Source organism: Mastigoproctus giganteus, chromosome 1, assembly GCF_048544385.1.
Source record: "Mastigoproctus giganteus isolate SK-2022 chromosome 1, ASM4854438v1, whole genome shotgun sequence".
Taxonomy (NCBI): Eukaryota; Metazoa; Arthropoda; class Arachnida; order Uropygi; family Thelyphonidae; genus Mastigoproctus; species Mastigoproctus giganteus.
The window spans coordinates 52,456,911-52,477,386 of record NC_143575.1 but is presented as its reverse complement, the minus strand read 5'-3'; the positions used below and the strand labels follow the sequence as shown (position 1 = coordinate 52,477,386).

Here is a 20,476-nt window from a genome sequence, read left to right as displayed (position 1 = left end):
AATAAAAGGGATAATGTGCATTCTGTGATAGAAAAATCTGTAAAGCAAGCATTGAAATCAGAACCAATTTATATTCCTTGGCAGTATGTTACATATTAAAATAAGCATATTACATATTACATTAAGAAACGAGGAATCCGTATAGAAATACCCATTTCGATTTCATCGATTTTAAAAACATTTGTCAGCATTATGGGAATAACTCAAAGTGAGAAGACAGTGAAAATGTAAAGTTAGGCAAAATCAAGATACTGAAGGTTCAAAAATTAGTCCCAGCGAGAAATTGTGACTAACAAGAGACTTCAGTCGTCGTAGGGTAAGCTATCAAAATGAAATCAGCATACACCAAGATTAAAGATACAAGTTTCAGATAAAAAAAAAATCAGATATCCTGGATCTGATTAAAACAAATCATATCCCTACAAGCTACAAACCATTTTATGTTTTGGCATTCAAACCTTATTTTGATTAATAAGAGAATTTTTGTATTTTTTTTTATTAAAATTACATTTTTTGTTTGTTTTTGTTATATTGTTCATTCCAAAATATATTTTCATTAATTAACAAAATATATTTGTCTAAACTATTTCAAAATGTTAGTTTTTTTGTACCTTTCCTATATTAAAAGTGTCACAACTGAAAAAACATAAATAAATAACAAATAAGAAACGTGACACAACTCAAAGTCATGATCGTGGTATGGCCTCTATGGTAGTCATGGTAACACAAATCTGTTAGAAAGGTTTATTGCACTTTATCAGGCTGGTAATTTTTTTTTTCTAATCTATTATTAAAGCCCACAATTACAATGAAACCTTATCTGATTTCTTTGTTTTTGCTTTTCTGAAAAATCTAATTTTTTGAGCTGTGTCACTTTTCCATACAATATATGATATATGAAAAAATACTTTCAATTTTTGTGAAAATATGTTATTAATCACTACCTCACAAACTACACATTTATGGAACAAACTGTGATAAAATCGATTTTCTATGATAATGCAAACTTATTACCTCCATTACTACATTTCACTTGAAACAAGAAAAGGTCAAGGGAAATGAAAAGAAGATGTAAAGGAATTACCACAGCATACAATATTTCCATCAAAATTTCACTAATTGCCATTATGAAAATTATCTAATTCAGAAGGTAAAACAAAAGGAAAACTCCACAAACAAAATATTGCATTTTTCATTCTGATTTAAAATAAAATATAAAAAACAAAATACATATCTGAAACCTCCTTCACTAACCTGTATGATGCATACCACAAGCGACATGTAACACAGGACTTTCACTAGGCATATATAGATGAGCAGGAGGAAGGGATGTAAGTTTAGTGGTTTCCCTTTCATGATCACTTCCAACGGCATCCTCTATAAAAAAATTTAAGATAAGAATAAAAAAGTATGTATTTTTTAATGTTTTTATTTCTCAAGTAATACATAAAATTTCAAGATTAGAAAGTCACAATAATGGAAGTTATTATCAATCAAAAACAAGCATATTACAGTAAAATCCCATTACAATGAACTATGTGTGTATGCACGGATGTAGTCATAGAAGTCAGCACTTTTGGGCAAGCAGAAAAACCACACCTAGTGGAATCTGACTGGCACAGTCCATACTAACTCTGATCTGCCCTACAGGATAATTTCTGTTTGCTGATCAGCTCACCTCAGACATATTGCCTTTCTAGGTCCACTGCAGGTGATGAACACACAGTTCATCACCTGCAGTGATCCCATGTGAACAAATGTGTGAGATTAACATCTTAAAAATGCCATGAACAGCCATAACAAGATCTCTACCCCTCCTGGATCTACTTGCCATTGAAAACTACAATTTTATTGAAATTGCTATGATACTGCTCGTACCTGAATTTACTGGGTTATGCAGTATCACTTCCTTCCCATCGTAATATTGGAAGTGGATTGTCCTGATTTTACTATTCATTTTTCATATCTTGTTCCAAATGGTTTGACTGCTGGTTTTCCAGTTTATTGTTGATGAAAAACATATCCATTTGCTTCCCTGGCATCTGACATACCATGCTCATACTTTACCTTTTTTTTAAAAAAGGATGAGGTTAACTGTAGTGGGATATCTCTGAAATTTGTTCCACGTCTTATTTTGTTCCTGTCTTGTTGCTGCACATTCCTCACAACCACCCTAGATTTTGGGTGTAGTAGGAAATATGCTGAAGTTCAAGGGATTGCCACTGTTGCTGCATAAAAGATTTCATTGGTAATTTATGGCACAGTTGCATCTATTGTCTCCCAGTGAACTCTTGCAAGTCAAACATAGCTAAACTCTAATTTTTCAGTCTGCTTTTTCTCATCTCCATCTTGGAATTATGACAGAACAATGGAGAGTTCCCCTTATCACGATTGTGATCACTGGGTAATGACCACTGCCAACAGGACTATCATTTGCCTTCCATGTGAAATGTAGGAGTAAGGACAGAGTACATATATCTCTACATCTATCATGGTGCTAGTGCAGTCTTTAGTTTAGTGTTACAGGTCAAGTGGCACCTGGAGTTCCCCCCAACTCTGCCATGGGGCCAGTACAGGTGGAGAAATGGTAGTAGGTGTACTGGTTGGTTGATTATTTGGTGTTTAAAGGTGCACTGGCAGCTAAGGCCATAATGTGCTAAGTCAAGATAAAGAACAAACAAAAAATATATTTGGTAACCTCTCAACAGGTTGCCACATCAAAAGAGGTAAATATGAAGCAAAAATATAAAAGGATAAATTCAAATATGTGTGTATAAATTAATGGATTGTAAAAATAGTTAAAAATATCAGACATTGTTCTGTCATCTAAAATCTGGTGAGTATAAACAGTTCAGACAGATTGATAAAAATCTGTAAAATATAAATGTTGTGCAATGGTAAAAACATGACATTCCATAAAAATATGAATAACCGTCAATAGAGCTTCACAGTTCTCACACATAGGTGGATTATCCACCCTCAGCAGAAAAGAGTGTGGCAGATGACTGTGACCTAAGCAGAGCTGAGCAAGAACAAGTTGTTCTCTTTTGGACCCTATGTGGAATGAACTGCCACTGCTTGATTACAGGATTAATATGCTTTAGTTTATTTGCAGCTTATCTGTACCAAGAATCTTGCCACTGGGAATATAGTTTGTTATGTATTGTTTGCCTGTATAAGGGATTAAAAGGCAACAGTTATTCAAAGAGATTGCTGATTTTGAAGTATTGTTTCATAGTATTGTTTAAAAAACTAGATTGTTTCCCTGTATTCCAAGGTGGCTTAGGACGCAGCGCAAGCAGATATCAAATTCAAGTTTGAAAACAGAATAAAGCATCTGCTGAATTCGGGACAGGACCGGATGAGGATTATACCTCACTGTCAATAAAGCCCATAGTACACTTGATGAATCAGTGTATATTATATATATTTTATCATTGTCAACTTTTATATGATCCAAGTAAGCAGCTCAGCAGTATATATGCTACTTTCTTGTGGAAGCTGGATGGATGGTATTTTATGAAGAAGGACAGCAGTTGACCTCCACATATAATTATGACTTAGAGCCACTGGCAGAAAGTCAGAATATTTTGTTTGGTTCACTGCAAAGTGTTGATGGTAGGCAGCTGATGGTTTGGCAGCTTTCTCCCAGAACTTGAAAATTAATGAGTTGGAAGATGGGCATGCCAGGATGGATGGAAGGAACTGGCTTGCTGATTGGGCAATATTGTCTACCATCTACCATCGTGTTTAGTTCGCTTAACAGCCCTTGCATTCAAATACCAAAAGGTTGGCTGGTAGTCTGACAGGTAACAGAGATTTTCCCATTGGGGCTCAAAGACTGGTGTCTACATGGGGTGATCGGGCAGGAACTTTAATTTAAGAGAATACTGCAAGAACAATGCTTACATTGAAGAGAAGAAATGGATCATTTCCTTTAATATAGAGGCTTTGGGCAGGTGATATATACTGGACAGGTGATCAACTGCTTTTTTTGAAATTGCCTTTCAATCCTCATATTATACAAATTACAAAATATTGTAAAATAATCAACGTAGACGAACTGTTCACAACTGGTGGAATTGTTCTGTGATAGAGTTTATTTTGACAGCAATCAGCATGACACTTAGAGCGGTTCTTTGTGGGACACCCTCCTCTCAGCAAAACACTCAAGAGAGTGTGGATCCTAAACTAACAAACTTCAAAACAGCAATTAGAAAGTTTTTAATAAATACAGGATGGCGACCTCTAAAAGAAAGTTATGGAAGTCTTGCAATGTGCCAAATCACCAAACTGTGTCATATGCAGTTTTCCTCGATATGCATATCACGGAAAATTGCTACCAGATGCTCAGATTTTATAGAAGCATCACAGATGTATATTTCTAGTATAATTAAATGATCCAAAGTGGACCAGTTCCTTTGGGAACCATACTATGTCCTGGAAAGAAGACTTGTTTCTAAATACTACATAAGGCCAGCATTTATCATTCTTTCCAAGTCCTTGCACAGACAGCTAGTCAGAGCAATGAAACAATAGTTACTTGAATATTTAAGATCTTTCCTGGCTTTGGGAAAGCAAGGAAAATTGTCTTTCACTAGAAATCTGGAAATTCTTTGTCAAGAAAGATTCTATTAAATAAAATTAACTCAAATTAATAAACTTAAATAAAATTAAGAGAAGTTTAAAGCAGATTTCTCGCTTTTCTCTTTTAGGGCAAAGAACTATGGGGGGGGAATGGTGTTATTGAAGATTGTTTCCCCTACAGTATTTGCACCTATAGTTGAATATACAATTGGACATCCGTTGTGCTGAAGGGTCACATTGATTTAGGATCAGTGAAGGGCACAGCCCTTCACTGATCCTAAATCAATGTGACCCTTAACCCCAGAATACTTTTGAGCTAGCAACCTGGGTTATGAAAGAGGAAAAAATGGATCCAAGATTCCCTTTGGCTCTGACGTCGGATACAGCATGATATCAGCAGAATATCCCCCACACCTTGTTTTCAGCTTTTCTTGCTACTGTACATCCTGAATTCCAACAAGGTTTTGGAAATGGTAAAAACAATACAGATATTTTTGTAATTGCAACTCTTCTGAACAGACAATACCTTCTGTAATGTATGTAACTGCATCATTGATGGACACCTGGCAGACTCTTTTTATGTCAAAATGTGCCAGATGTCTGAAGGCATTCCAGTTGGCCTTATCAAACTTCCACTGAGATATCCTTGTTGGTTGACAGGGTCATTTTTCAGTCAAATGAGATATCACAGGGAAATGAGATCACTCCCATGGACTTTCTTCAACCTCCCATGAGCAAAGGAAGGAGAGAAGAGGACCAAATAGAGAACTCAATTGCAGTAAATATACAGGTGGGCATGTAGAGAAAGGTGTTTTTTCACATATCTAGGCCATTATTTTCGAGCATGCACTCTATTTTACAGCCTGCTATATTAGTGTCTGCACTACTCCAGGGGGTATTATGCCCATTAAGATCCTAATAAAATAATAGGGCCAGGCAGTTGCACAATGAGATTATCAAGGTATATCTGGAAAGTGTTGATCCCAAGTGACGAATACAGCCACTCCGTGCATTAGGTTGCGTTCCGTGGAACTCTATGTAAGTTAGAATTTCCCTAATTGCTTATGCAGCACTCACAACTATGTGCACTGAATCTGATTGAAGCAAAAAAGAAATGTTCAATGAACATGTAAATAGATTATTTATTCAATTTTTTTTATCTCACACGCAGAAAAACCTTTGGAGCATCATTGACAGAATTAACTCTCCAGCTGATAAGCATGCCGCTGCGGTAGTTGAGGGCTGTGGGGATTTTAGAAGGGGCTTTTCCCCAACACATCACAAAATTTCTCTGCAGTTTGCAGAATTGGCACTGGCGACTTAACCACATACTTTATTATTTTGGAAACCAGCACGATGCTTCAACCTATGAAACCACCCATTGCTTGCCATGAACTTGGCTTGGAGTTCAGCGTATTTATCCTTAATATCTTCACAAATACTTCTTGTTTTTGCTTGAATATTGGACTCAGGGGCACTTGCTTCTGAATCTGATTTTCCATCCATATCATTAATAGCTTTTCCATCTTCGAGATATAGCACCTGAATGCTGTTTTGTGATCGCTGTATATCTTAAATGCGTTGATCCTTTAACATGTTCTTTCATACGCGCACTGTCCTTTAAAATAGTATTCACTGTTGAAGCAGCGAGATCTAATTCTGTCAATAGATGACAAACTTTGTTCTGCTTCATAATTCTTAATTAATCATCTTCATTTCTAAATCAATTCATTTCCTAGCACTGCCAGCACTTGTACTTTCTGTTGGTCCCTTTCCCTTCAACATTGTAATAAGTAAGTAAGAATGAAGAGAAGATTCTGAAAATTTACTTATGTTTTTTATATGATTGAAAATTTCAGCGAAGGGGAACTCATTTCACCATAATACCATAATGTAAAAACCCACACAATTCCAGTATCGGTATTATCGCAAATGCAATAAGATCAAGTTTACTACCCGTTTATAATAGATTGCACTAACAAAAAAGCTCAATAAATTGGAAAGTGCATATTGCTTTTATTGTTTTATGGTAGTGACCTCCAGAAATGTGTTTTAGAAAAATATCACAAAGGCATTCAAAAATTGATTCTTATAACAGAACATATGATAATGGTGAAAGTGCAGTGCATTTCGATTATAAAAATGACCTTTTAAAGCGATAAATGGCTTAGTTATATAGCAAAAATTTCAACTTCTAAGGTCTTGGAACAAATTACCAAAAAAAAAACCAATGTGATATTGGGTTCACATTACGATATTTTCACAATACCTCCATTTATTCCTACAGGATCCAAAATAAGTTTCCAGGATTTTTTTAAGTTTGCACTGGCTGGCAAAAACTTACGCAAAGTTCAATTTCCTTAAGTTGGGTATTACATAAGCCGGGGAGTGCCTGTACACTGAACATATTATTAGTAGAAACACGACAAGGAGGCAGATAGCAACTGTCACTATGGTAGTTGTAAGAGGGGTTAATTGGAAAGGGATATAGTTACCCACTAGGATGATGACTCCATAGTGAGCAGGTCCATCCCCAGTTCTACCTTTATGCATTATGCTAATATTATGTAAGACAAAGTTTTCATTTGCCTTTAGATATGTCTCCTGCAAACAAAGGTAGTGGCCTGTACTTGTGGAGGAGAGCCTTGATGTCATCAACATTCCGTCTGAATCCACAATTCTGCTGTATGAATTTGGCCATTATTTCAGCTTTGTGGATCCATCAGGCAGCTTCTGAAGCGCTGAGGGCTTAGTGTTTTCAGTCTTGGATTTATCTGATTTGGGTAAGTATGGATGCTCTCCCATGTCCATTTCTTCTTTGGCAAAGAGTTCCAAGACTGAATCATCTGATACTGCCTTTACCAACTTAAGCTTTTATAATCCTATCTCTGTCACTTTTTGTTACCAGGGAGAACTAGGAAACAGAGATATAGGAGTGGCAGCTGACTGGTCCTTCTGGGCCAGATTTTGCAACCGTAAGTATCAGGTTACGGGAGTAAATGACTCTGAAGGTGGTATTGGTCATCTCCGTTTGTATCTTGACACCACTTCTTGGAAACCTTCTGAGTGTCCTGCCATTATTTACTGATTGGATGCGTTTCCTGGCCTCTTAGTAGCAAGCATTCAGTTCTGTTTTAAGTTTCTTTCTCCTCCTGCCACTGCTGGCATGCTCAAGATAATACAGGGTGCTCTCCTTTGCAATTTATACAAATTGGCTTTGAAGCTTAACATTCCTTGCTCTCATGGTCTTTGCCACTACACTGAGCACAACAGGCTGTTTGCAAGTGGCCATACTTTTGGCACTTAAAATGCCTCAACAAATTTAGAATGAAAATCATTATTGGGCTGTTTAATAAGCATGCCTTGATGGAATATGAAGGCTGTGCTGTGTTGAATGTAAGGATGAGAACGAGTAGGAACAAGATCCCCATCCTTTTGCATCGATATTCACTTGACAGCTGTTACTCCTTGATCTTTCAATTCAAGGCAGATCTCTTCTTAACAGACATGAAGATCCCTCTCTGATATGACAGTGAGTGAGTTTCTGAGTTTTGTGGGGGTTACAATGATAGGTATTTCCCCCCTATCAATGTGGCTTTCAGAATTTTCTGGGCATGTTTTGGATATAAAGCTTCAACTTAAAACTCCTTCAGAACACAGGCTTTTCATCAGTGCCAGACCAAAGCATTTTGTCACTGCAGGCAGAATGCTTTTTCGGCACTGTTTACTAAGGATAAATATAATTTTTCTTCGTTATTCTTCTGTTTTTGGGTCCCCTTAAAGAATGGTGACCCGGGCAAGGTCCCCTGCTAGCTTGTACCTTAATCCGGCACTCCATTTCACAGATTTGGGAGATCTGCCAACCTTTCTAATCCTTTCCAGATGAAGAAGGGTGACATTTTCTTGATAGCCTGCTCTCCGATGGAATGGAGAATGAGGAAAAGCAGTGTCACTGATGATGAATCCTCAATATTATCTAGCTGTATTATCTAGTCAATTAGAGAGGGCCCCTGTTGGGACCCCAGAAGGAGAGGAATTTAAATTACCCTTATGAGTAAAATAAAATTTGTGATGCTTTAAGTACCTAACCCACCATGGAGCCCTGCAAGGGGATGCCCACTCAGAACTAGCAGGTAATACAAATGAGATGTTAAGTTCACTTAGAACATAATACCATTTTCTAAGTCTTGACCTTGTCACAGGATCAAAGGGAAGACCTATTGGAATGCAGATGAACCTAGCAGTAAAAACCACCTGTCAAATGATCCCAGTTAGGTCAGTCTGGGACCTCCCATCTTGTCAAAGCAGGGGCCAAAGTGGCGTATAGCACCCCCACTCATCTACCAGGATCTCCCTTTCGAAGTTTCTGTGGATCACGATGCATGGCTACCCACACTGAATTCCAATGATCTAACTGTAGAACTAAGGATTGGGCATTAAATTCCAGTGACACTAATCTGGAGGCCCAGCAGCATCACTGGGGGTTCCCTCACTATGTACAGGTGCCCACATCAAGGGGGTGGGGGAGGTGCAATCCATCATTGTTCTGATTCAGAAATTTTCAATGATTTGTCTGTTAGTGTCAGTATCTCCACAAAGGGCTGTGACCACTTATATTCTCTATTAGACAGGAAGGAGTAGGCAGCTGCAAGACAAGTTTCCTCCAGATTATCATATTTCACATCAGGGGTTTGTTGACAAGTAAATATACTGTAACAAGATAATAAAATGCTATGTGGACTCTCTTGCAATTGCCTCTAGAGGACTGTTCAGAGACACCTGAGCTGGAATATGTGGACCAACCTACCAGAACTGAAACTCCTCATTGTACAGTTTCTTTTGTTTTGCTGTCCTTTCTGCAGATAACATAAATTTTGCCTGGATGGGTTTCTCACAATTTTAGATATGTTTCTTAAGACCTCCCAATTGGAACATACTATTTTATGCAGTGATGGGCCTCATCTATGGCATTAAGAGCAAGTTACTGCTTTGGATAAAGGAATGGTGGAATGGGACAAGACAGAGTGGTTATTAATGGACATTGCTCTTCACAGACTAATGTTATTAGTGCAGTTCCCCAGGGTTCAGTGTTTTTTTCTATACTTATTAATGATACTGATGAAAGTATATCATGATTAAGGTCTAAGTTTGCAGATCATACAAAGGTTGGCATGGTGGTTAATGAAAGTAATCAGGGTAAGCCACTGAAAAAAGATCTAAGCAAATTAGGCAGATGGTCTGAGAAATGGCAGTTGAAGTTTAACATTGACAAATGCAAGGTACTGCATATGGGTAGTAATCCCAGATTAATGTATCAACTGTGTGGCACTACACTCAAGGCAGTGGAAAAATAAAGAGCTATTGGTAATTGTGCACTCAGATATAAAGTTCTCTGAGCAATGCACACAGGTTGACAGGACAGCTCTTGGCATTTTATTTATGATATACAGGATTTGGATTTTATGGTGCATTAGCATCTAAGGCTATAATGCGGAAAGTCAATATGATATACAGGAACTTTGCTAGCAGGGACAAGGAAGCAATTACTCCTTGTAAGGCAATGGTTAGACCGTACCTTGAGTACTGCATACAAGTCTGGAGGACTCACTTCAGAAAGGATGTAGCTCTGCTGGAATGGGTGCAAAGAAGGGCAATGAGACTGATAATGGGAACAAAAGGGCACTTACCAAGGAAGGCTTTGATTCTGCAAATTGCAGCATCTGGAGACTACGCACCTGCAAAGAGATCTGATTGAGGTGTTAAAGCCTTTGAATGGATTGAGTAAACTCAATGTTGATGGCAATCTTCCTCTTGTTGAGACCACACACGAGGGGGCATAACTTCAAACTGAGGAAGGATGGTCGCAGGATAGATGTGCAGAAGTTTCGCTTCAGCCAGCAGATGGTTGACTGTTGGAACAAACTTCCATCTGTTGTTGCAGAAGTGGGTTTGTTATGTTTGTTATTTGGTTTTTAGGAGCATTAGCAACTAAGGCCATATTGCTCCAGGGATATGCGGTGGTCATTCCCTGACCTTTCCGCATTCTCCGTATTTGGTGGTCATGGACTCGAACCCCGGTCTAATCAAGAAGCATGTGCTACGCACTGCTCCTCCTGCCAACCTGGCTACAGAGGTGACACAGAAGTGGGTAGGTTGAATAAATTCAAGGAAGAAATACATAAATTATTGGAGTGGATAGACAGGTGAAGTGGGTAGTGTGTGTTTTTTTTTTTTTTTTTTTGGCTGATGCTCTATACACTTGCTTTCTTACATCATATGCCACTACTACTAATAATAATAATAACAATACTATATTGTTGTGATGACCTTGGCAATTTCACTGCACTGCAAACTGGAGGTAACAATGCTAATGAAGTCACTCAATCAGCAACAAATAATGTGGATGAAATCAGCCATGTGAATATAGTGAACATAGAGGAAATTTTCCCTCCCCTAAAAGCTAAGCCTCTTTCAGTAAATGAAACTTCTGGCATGACTGCATAGCATTGGCATACAGAAGAAAAAGCAATTATGCCAGCTGATAAAATAGCCAACTCTAGGCAAGAGCTAAAAAATTATACATTTTAAAACCTTAAATGGTTCAAAACTGATGCCAAAAGCATCATTTGAGAATTGATTATTAGATTTATGGATCATACTGAGATTCATATATTAGAATTATGGATCATACTGAAAATCATATATTAGAATTATGGATCATACTGGAAATCATATATTAGAATTATGGATCATACTGGAAAGGATTCTCATAGAGATGATGGCTGAACAGTTTAAAGTTTTAAAAAATGCAGAAATGGAAAACAGAATTTCTGAATACTTGTTTTTGATAAAACAAGGTAATATACTCCAGCAAGGTTACCAAAAAAAGCCCCTACTAATCATGCTCCTAGTACACAGTCCATCAAACCTACTACAAATACCAAAACAAAGTAAAAATCTGATAAGATAATAACTCCAGTTACATACAAAGAGAAATCACTAAAGCAAAACATCAAAAATGTAAAGCTTTAAAACATGAGGCCTGTACATAACAATGGGATTATCATAGAAAACAAACAGCTAAAAAGACACAGAGAATATCTATGTCTGCATAGCTAAAAAGACATAGGAATCTGTGAAAACACTAAAAATAATGTGATACAGAAAAAAATCTAATCTAAAAATCTTATTACAAAAAGAGAATCACAGCCCGCACACGTGCATGTGTGGGAGGGGGGGGGGGGTATGGTTGTTTATTGGCAGATTGGCTGCTAAGGCTATAGTGCACCTAATCGTAGGAATATCAGAAAATAATTAATGAAGCCAGCTCAATTTCATTTCAGTTCAGAAACTTATTCATAAAAGGTTGGTTGGTTGATATGTTGTTTAATGGCACAAGGGCACTAAAGCCATATTGTGCCCGATTCTATTCTACAGTGCAATTAGCAGTTAAAATCTGTTAAATAATCCTGTCTGCTTCAAGAAAACAAAGAACTCTGCTAGATTTGCATAGTCTTCAATCAGATGAAGTAAGGTTCTTGCAGATATGAAAATTTTGTTTCAATAATTATTATAATGGTTGCAATTTATTAGAATATGCTTCATCGTAAGAGCAGAGTGACAATACGTACAAATAGGCGGATCCCCCATGAATAGATAAATATAGGTTAGATGCATTTGCCCAATACATTTCCTAGCCAAGATCACCTCCTCTTTCCTATTTGATCACATGCGTAATGCCCACAACTTAGGTTTCTGTTTAAATTAAAGCAGCTTATTGCCATCCTGAACCTGCCAGATTTGCAACCATTGAACTTCATACACATTTTTTATGACCGATTTGTAGTCTGTATGCAGCACTTTGTAGTTAGGAGAGGTTACAGTGATTGGATGTTTAGCAACTTGATCTGCATATTCATTTGCCTTGATGCCTACATGACCTGGTATCCAACAGGAAGTGACTGATTGGTTAACAGCTTGTAATGCAATTATCTGAGATACGATTTGCTTCAAGACGGGGTGGATTGGCTTTTTCAATGATGTTATTACACTCAGAGAAGATCATACTTTGCTTACTGGACAGATTAATTACGTGATCCAGAGCTATTTTAATCACCCACAGTTCAGCAGAATAAACACTGCATTCCTTTGGAAGGGACACAGTACTAGAAAAGATAGAAGAAACTGCCGATGCTCCCACTGTCACTTGTTTTTGAGCCATCAGTATATATTTGAAAACACCAAGAATTTTTTGCTACATGTGCAACATGGAGTTTCCTAGCGGAGAAATCTGCTGCTCGCTTTTTACCCCATTGTTGAAATGAGAAATCAGGCCATGGAGAGTCACGTGTGCTTGTTTCCTGAAAGATATTACCCATGTCTAAATTCCAACATTGTGTTAACTGTAGCATCCTTATCCCAATTTGCCTTGCTTTTGTTAGGTTTGTTGTGATAAAAGGTGGTCCATTGGGGCTCAAATAAGTATGGCCAGATAGGATGAAAGATCCATATTTATGCTGCATAACTGAGTAGCAACATTGGTTGTTTTACACGAACCTTCACTCCAAAGATGGAGTGAAGGTTCGTGTGCCTCTATACATGGGATGTTCTGAATGCTCCTAAAGCAGTTCTTAGAGCAATGTGGTGATGTGATGGATAGTGTCTAGCTGAATTAGCTTTCTGGCAGAGTCATAGATTGGAGCTCCAAAATCCAAGCGAGATCGGATTAATACCTGATACAGCCGAAGCAGAGTATATCAGTCGGCACCCCACATTGTTGAAGATTGTGTGTGTGTGTGTGTGTGTGTGTGTGTGTGTGTGTGTGTGTGTGTGTGTGTGTGTGTGTGTGTGTGTGTGTGTGTGTGTGTTATGGTTGTTTATTGGTGCATTAGCTGCTAAGGCCATAGTGCACTTATTTGTAGGAATATCAGAAAATTATTAAGAATGAAGTTAGCTCAATTTCATTTCAATTCAGAAACCTATTTGTAAAAGGTTGGTTGGTTGATATGTTGTTTAATGGCACAAGGGCTACTAAGGCCATTTGTGCCTGAGAAGCACAGCATTACACCTGAAGAGGCAAATAGGGAGATACATATGAGTAAGCACACTGAACAAAAACAAATCTGGCAGGAACTGGATTTTGGAAGTTTCTCCCACAATAAGGAGAATACTAACGACAGAGACTGAGGTAGGTAGGATCTTTGCTGGTTGGGCCTCCTACAGATGTAGAGATTTTGTGCTTGTCACAAAATATTACAACTGTCTGGGATATGGGTACACTGTTCCAAACTGCTAAAAAAAGGCTACAGTTCATGGTCACCAATACCAAGACTGCATAAACAAGACAATAACTGCCCAGATTATCAGCATACCCTACACAAAATCTAAAATCAGCCATGAATAGCAAAGCAAAATAAGAATCTTAAACAAGTTTCACCTGTTGCAGATCAACATGCAATGCAATGTATTTTTCAGACAGGATTTTCTATAGTTCACCATATCAGGTGAACTACAGAAAATCCTGTCTGAAAAATACATTAATCTGATAGCTCTAAAGGAGCCTTACTGTTTCAAAGGTAAGGTTACCAGCTACCCCTCTGCTCTAGAATGTCACACCAACCACTATTGTTGTTAACATTCGTGACTTAGTTAACTAAAATTAATTCTTTTGGTAACCTCAAGACCACTTGCCCCTTTGGTGCTCTTTTCTTTATTTCCTCATATTGTCAACCATGCATGGATGTAGAACAACATCTTAACTACCTGGATTAGGCAATAGACCTTACTGGTTCAACTAATATAATAATAACCATAGATGCAAAATCTACACACTTGTATAATGATAAGACAGACCATAATGGCCAAAAACTGGAAGGCTTCATAACTACAAAAAAGATTCATAATACTGAATCAGCCTAACACCCCCTAAGACTTACAGCACTATGCATGGCAAATCAAATATTGATCTCTCCATCATTTCTCCACTCTAAAATGGTACACAGAAAACTGGAAATGTGTTTGAAGGCTAGACAGTCAATGACTGTAAGGCCATTTTTCCACCATGGACAAGTGAAATAGTCAATCTCAGAAGACAAGTGCATAAGGGGCACACAGGTTACCAAAGGAAGAGACAAGGCTGGCAGCTGAAGAAATTGAAGATATGAAAAAGAATTTACTCACAAACCAGGCTAAAATATATAAAAACAACAGAGTACAAAACAAAAACCCTGGAGAGAATTAGTCATAATGGCAGGGAATGATAAACCATAATGGGTTGAGAGGTCTGGAATTGAGGGGTCCACACAAAGGAATGTGGAACAAAGGCTTTGTGTGGCATTGTTGCCAAACTAGACAACAGTGCCACACCTTGCCGCTGTGGGCAACCTGAGACTTCACCTCATGTTCTATACTCTTGCCCAAGCAACAGCTAACAATTCAACAAGGCACATATGCTGTAAATCCTGAAATATAATTTACCAAAAAATAGAAGAAACATTTCATGTTTAAGAAATTTACCAGAGCCATATTTAACAAGCACATAACAAAAAGTAACAGTCACAATACTGGGAACAACCAGAACAATAAAAATAGTGCTAGCCACATTGCCACCCACAACATTCAACTAACACAACTCATATCTCTCTTTGTTCTTCTGATGGTGCTACTTCCTTCGCAGGCTGTTATCCATCAAATTACTGCCACTCCATCCTAATGCTTCACTTCTTTTTTAAACAGCCAGCTGTTCCTTGTGTCAAGACTGAGCTCCTCCCTCATACTGGTCATCCAACCAAGCAGCCCTACCTCAGCTGGGACTTGCATCCTTCCTAAATTCTACTCTAGGCTGCTGTTGACTGCCTCCTCTCTAGGCAGTCACCTTTCTGATTATTTTTTTTCCTAATGAAACCCCAAACACAAAAGGTATTGGAACCTATAGCACTTAGTAAAATGTATCATTTTACTAAGTACTATAGGTTCTTTGTATAGGTTGAAGGATGAAAAGATGCACTTTTTGGCATGAAATTTGAATTTCTATAGATTATAGTTTTTGGGAAATACATGTGAAAGATCTATTGCTAGTTTGACTGGCAGTCTCTGCTTGTAGCCTCTGCACACTCAAACCATGATGCTCAGAAGCAACTCTTGTCACCCTCCTGTATTCTGCACTACCCTGACCACTCACATAACAATTCCATAGAAACCCCCTTTGGTTTGCCATGAGTGCTACCTAATTTGACGGGGGCTAGCTAGCATGAGCAATATCATTAACTAACCCTATCTGACAACCCCCTTTAGGGTGTGTAACTACAGCAACACCTTCTCACAACTAACCCTGCTAACATCTTATTACAAGGTGTGCAATTCTAATTTTATTTTGACTAATCAAACTACCCTAAACCAATAACCAATGCTAATTTCATATGGATATAACCAGTCCTCTAACCAGTAACCTGTGCATCCTCTCAAAAAAATTTAAAGAAATAAATAAAAAATAATAAATGACAAAAAAAAAAAACACATATAACACACACCTGTAAGCATCTCCTACTCGTGTAAGAGGAGGAGATGCACTCCTGGCCGCTCCCACTGTGGTTAAGGTAGGGCAGAATACGTCTTATCTAAGCTCTGACCACCTGGGTTGGCTGCAGTTGTTCCTGAATGTGACACTATAGCAATGGTGTGGATTAGTTTGAACCAGTGATCTGGACAGCATAAACAACTCTTGGCATAGAGTGAGCAAAGTTAAACACACTGCTGACATCATCTTATTACAAGGTGTAACGAGGTGCAAGATGCAACATGGATAGTAACCTGAATAGCAGAGATTGTTAAGCAGGCTGGTTTTTTTTTGTTTTTTTTTGGTAGTTGTTGGCACATCGGCTTCTGTGGCCATAATGCACCTCCCAAGGTTTTTGCAGTACTTTGATCCAAGCCCGAGGCGGGAATCGAACCCGCGACCTTTGGGTTGCCAGGCAGGCACTTTACCCACCCGGCTAGCCCGGTCGGCTAAGCAGGCTGTGTGATGGTGTAAAACAGCACATGCAGAATGTGGTACTTGCTCTAATGCTTACTCTGCAATCCTTTCCTCTATAATCCCCTAACACTGCATCCTCCAATAACACCCAATAGCACACCTAGATTTTTATTTTTCTATCTGTGGATTTCTGCTTGGACTGCCTATTAGATACCAACTGATCATGATTACTTGAAGAATGGTACCCTCTCCAACTTATAATGCTTTAATTTAAGTAGCTTAAATGCAAATATCAAGAGAGATTTTTAATTTTTTTTTTTTTATGGCAAATAATACTATATACATTATAAAAGTAAAATATCTTAATCCTAAAACAGATCTTTATATATTTTTTTAATTATTTTTTTATTCATAAGCTAAGTGATAGCATGTGTCACAGAACTCGCACTTTTTTAAAAATTACAATGCAACTGTGAATAGAGATGAGATTTTTTATTCACTTTTGTTTTCAGTTAGTATATTAAATGCATTATTAACAATCCAATAAGTACATTGAGGTATAATTAGTATGGTTCAAATTATAAAATAAATGGTGAGTGGTTGGGGGGTGCATTCTAGAACCCCCACACGCACACTTTTTGTTTGTTTCTTTTTTCCCCCAAAATCAACACTGGACAATATCACCTTCACTTTGAAATGTTACAGCTATTTTCACTTTTAAAAAAATAATAAAAGGGCTTGGCACATCAAGGCCTTACTTACTTGCTTGCTTGCTTGCTTACTCACTCACTCCCTCCCTCCCTCCCCCCCTCCTTCCCTCTTCCTGCACACTGCATATTGTTATTTTTATGCTTATTTGTTTGCAAATATCTGATTACATTGCATTTTCGACAATTTGAAACTGAAAAATCACATTTATATAAGGTTCACAAAGCAAAAGTGTTTAAAATACATGGAAAATCTTGTATATATGTTTTCTTAAACACTACATCATATTTCTTTGGTACATTACTGAAGATAACTGTTAATTTAAGATCACTAAAGATCACTATTTACATATCTAACACAGGCTAAAACTTATACACTGTGAGATATAACCTATTATTTCATACATTTGCACATTTTATACATTACTGGCTTTCACACCCGATGGCTTATTCATTAACTGGAGAGGAAGAACAAGATTAAGAAGAAATTTTCAAAAATTTTTAGAACTTACTAATTTAATTATGAAGCCGTAGATTTAGTAATATTTTTATGATAAAGATATACTGTCAGGATGGTGAGGAGGGGAAGAAGGCGGAACTGGACAAGAACAAAGAGCAGATCCATTAGGTAAAATGATATAGAAAAAAAAAAGGGGGGACCACATCCCTGGCAAAGAACATCAAAATCTGGGAAAGAGAAGATAAGACATAAATTAAATAGTGTGGTGGGGGCCTCAGAATACTGATCACACCCTCTAAGTCCAGGGATAATAAATGGAAAATGAAAGGAAAGGAAATAAGTGCAACTGGGTGTGAAATAGGAAGCACATGTTTAGTATCAAACCATATATAGTTTTATACTATAAAATGAATTAGCCTGAAAAAGCAAGCAAGACTAAGAATACATAAAAACAGAACAGAATAAAGAATCAGACAACTTAACCAAGAAGTGTCAGAATTTAGGAGTATAAGAACTAAACATGATATTAATCTAAGGAAAAGGGGAACAGAATTTAAAGAAACGGCTAGAAAATAAGATTTAAAAAAAAAACAAATGAAAAATAATTAGAAAATAGAAATCACAGAAAATGTTTCTGAAAGTATATAAAAATACATAACAAAGGAGTCACATGCACTGAGCATGTACCCAAGGATAATAAAATAAAATACTGGTATCAATGGCCCCAAGAGTATGAGTACTACTCTAAGTACATGTATATTAGGGGTCAGTAGAATCGCACATTTTCAGGCCAATTTACATGTTGTGTAGACTGGGGGGGGGGACTCACAGGGAAATCCCTACTCCCTCTACTTGGCATTGGCTAACTACAGCTTTGATTGAAGAAGACTTTAGAAATTCCACAAGTCATCAACATGAATCAAACCCAGACCTCTCCAAACGAGTGGCAGACTGATGTATCATGCCAAATAAGCTGCTGCAGAGGACCATGTACCCAAGAATACATAATGAATTGGGGAGGGGCACATGCAGTTAGGAGGAAATGAATTAAAGAATAATCTACATTATAGGCTGTTGTGAAGAACTAGCTCCATCTTCTGTTTACAGATAATGTTTCTTGAGTTCTAATATTTCTGCATGAAACAGATGGAGCAGGATTGGTCTAAATGGACTCCAAAATAGCTCTTATTAAAATTTAATTATATGATTATGTATATCCAAATCCAATAAAAGATAGCAGAGGCTCTAGAACAAGTATCTGACATGTGGCCCACCTAAGATTTATACACAAACCACATTAGCTGATGTTCAACTATATTCAATATAAAAACAGAACAAAATTGTGAAATTCTATATACAGGGTGTCTCAAAAATATTGGTTCAAACGTTTAGGGGAGGTAGGTAACATCTAAAGGAATGTGAATCGCATAGGAATCCATAACCGGAAACGTCACTGTTCATCAGTTTGTGAGAGGTAAAATTTCTGGTTTACTCATTCAAGAAGAAGTCGCCACACGAAGAGCATGCATCGATATGCGAACTGTGAGTTGGCAGACATGCACCTAGTGTATGGATTAGCAGAGGGCCCACACGATGTGCGCCCCCATGCGGCACAACATCGCTTCGCAATAAATGTGTGGGCAGGTATGGTCGGTGACTGCTTAGTCGGCCCATACCCGTTACCATCCTGCATGAACTCCGCTAAATATTGGATCTTTCTTGAACAAGTTCTACCAGGGTTACTTGACGATGTTCCAGCAAATGCGAGGCGAAACATTTGGTTTCAACATGACGAGGCGCCTGCCCATTACGGAAGGTGTGTTCGTGACCATTTGAACAGCCATTTTGGGCGCCGATGGATTGGCCGTGGCGGACCCGTTGCCTGACCCCCACACTCACCTGATTTATCGAGCCTTGATTTCTTTCTGTGGGAGATCCTCAAATCTATCGTGTATGAATCGCCTGTGGAGACAGAAATGGATCTCGTGGCAAGACTCATCTGCGCTGCTGCTACTGTCAAAGAAACTCCAGGTGTGTTCGGCCGTGTCCGCCAATCCATGCTGCGTCGGTGTCATGCATGCATCGCGTCTCATGGTGGAACCTTCAAGCATCTGTTGTAACATCATGAAATGCATCCATCTCGTACTCCATTGTTACTATTATGTCAAATAAATGTTTGCCACTAATTACTGCCTTGTGTCATTTCTGCTTCTTGTGCCTCTGCTACTACTTTCCCGTGACGTTTCTGGTTATGGGTTCCTATGCGATTCACATTCCTTTAGATGTTACCTACCTCCCCTAAATGTTTGTACCAATATTTTTGAGACACCCTGTATATAAGAATCAAAGAAAAAGATATGTATATAATCAAACACAATTAAAAAAAATTTTTCAACAAGGAACTGGGAAAAAAAAGAGAAAAACTGTATCCATACCAACAGCTGGAGATCCTTCTTTATCCTGTACTTCTGATCGTAAAGGACTGCTTCTTATAGCAGCATGCCCTCCTTTCATTGCTTTTAAAGACTGCAGCATTTGTTTGCGCCTCTGACGAATTCTGTATTCTTCAATTCTTCGGCGCAACCTGTCTTCAAGACGAGCCCCTGCACGTCCTACAAAACCATTTTAAAGTAATCTTTAAAAAAAGAAATTCAAACAAATGTTTGAATTTCTATTGCTTAAATATCAAAACTATGGCTGAACTGCTTGTAAAAGATTAATATTTAATGCTAACTTGACTCAGATTAATAT

At 37.8% G+C, this 20,476-nt stretch overlaps 1 protein-coding gene across 4 annotated transcripts in view; it reads right to left on the bottom strand.

The window, feature by feature from the left end:
* Positions 1–20,476, bottom strand: part of hiw (MYC binding protein highwire) — a 1,043,263-nt gene that overhangs the window by 779,767 nt on the left and 243,020 nt on the right. For all 4 annotated transcript variants that reach the window (XM_090372846.1, XM_090372865.1, XM_090372875.1 and 1 more), the window contains exons 18-19: positions 20,161–20,337; positions 1,255–1,377 (exon numbers count right to left, since the gene is read on the bottom strand). In XM_090372846.1, coding sequence (XP_090228972.1) covers positions 1,255–1,377; positions 20,161–20,337 — 300 coding nt within the window. The remainder of the gene's footprint in view (positions 1–1,254; positions 1,378–20,160; positions 20,338–20,476) is intronic.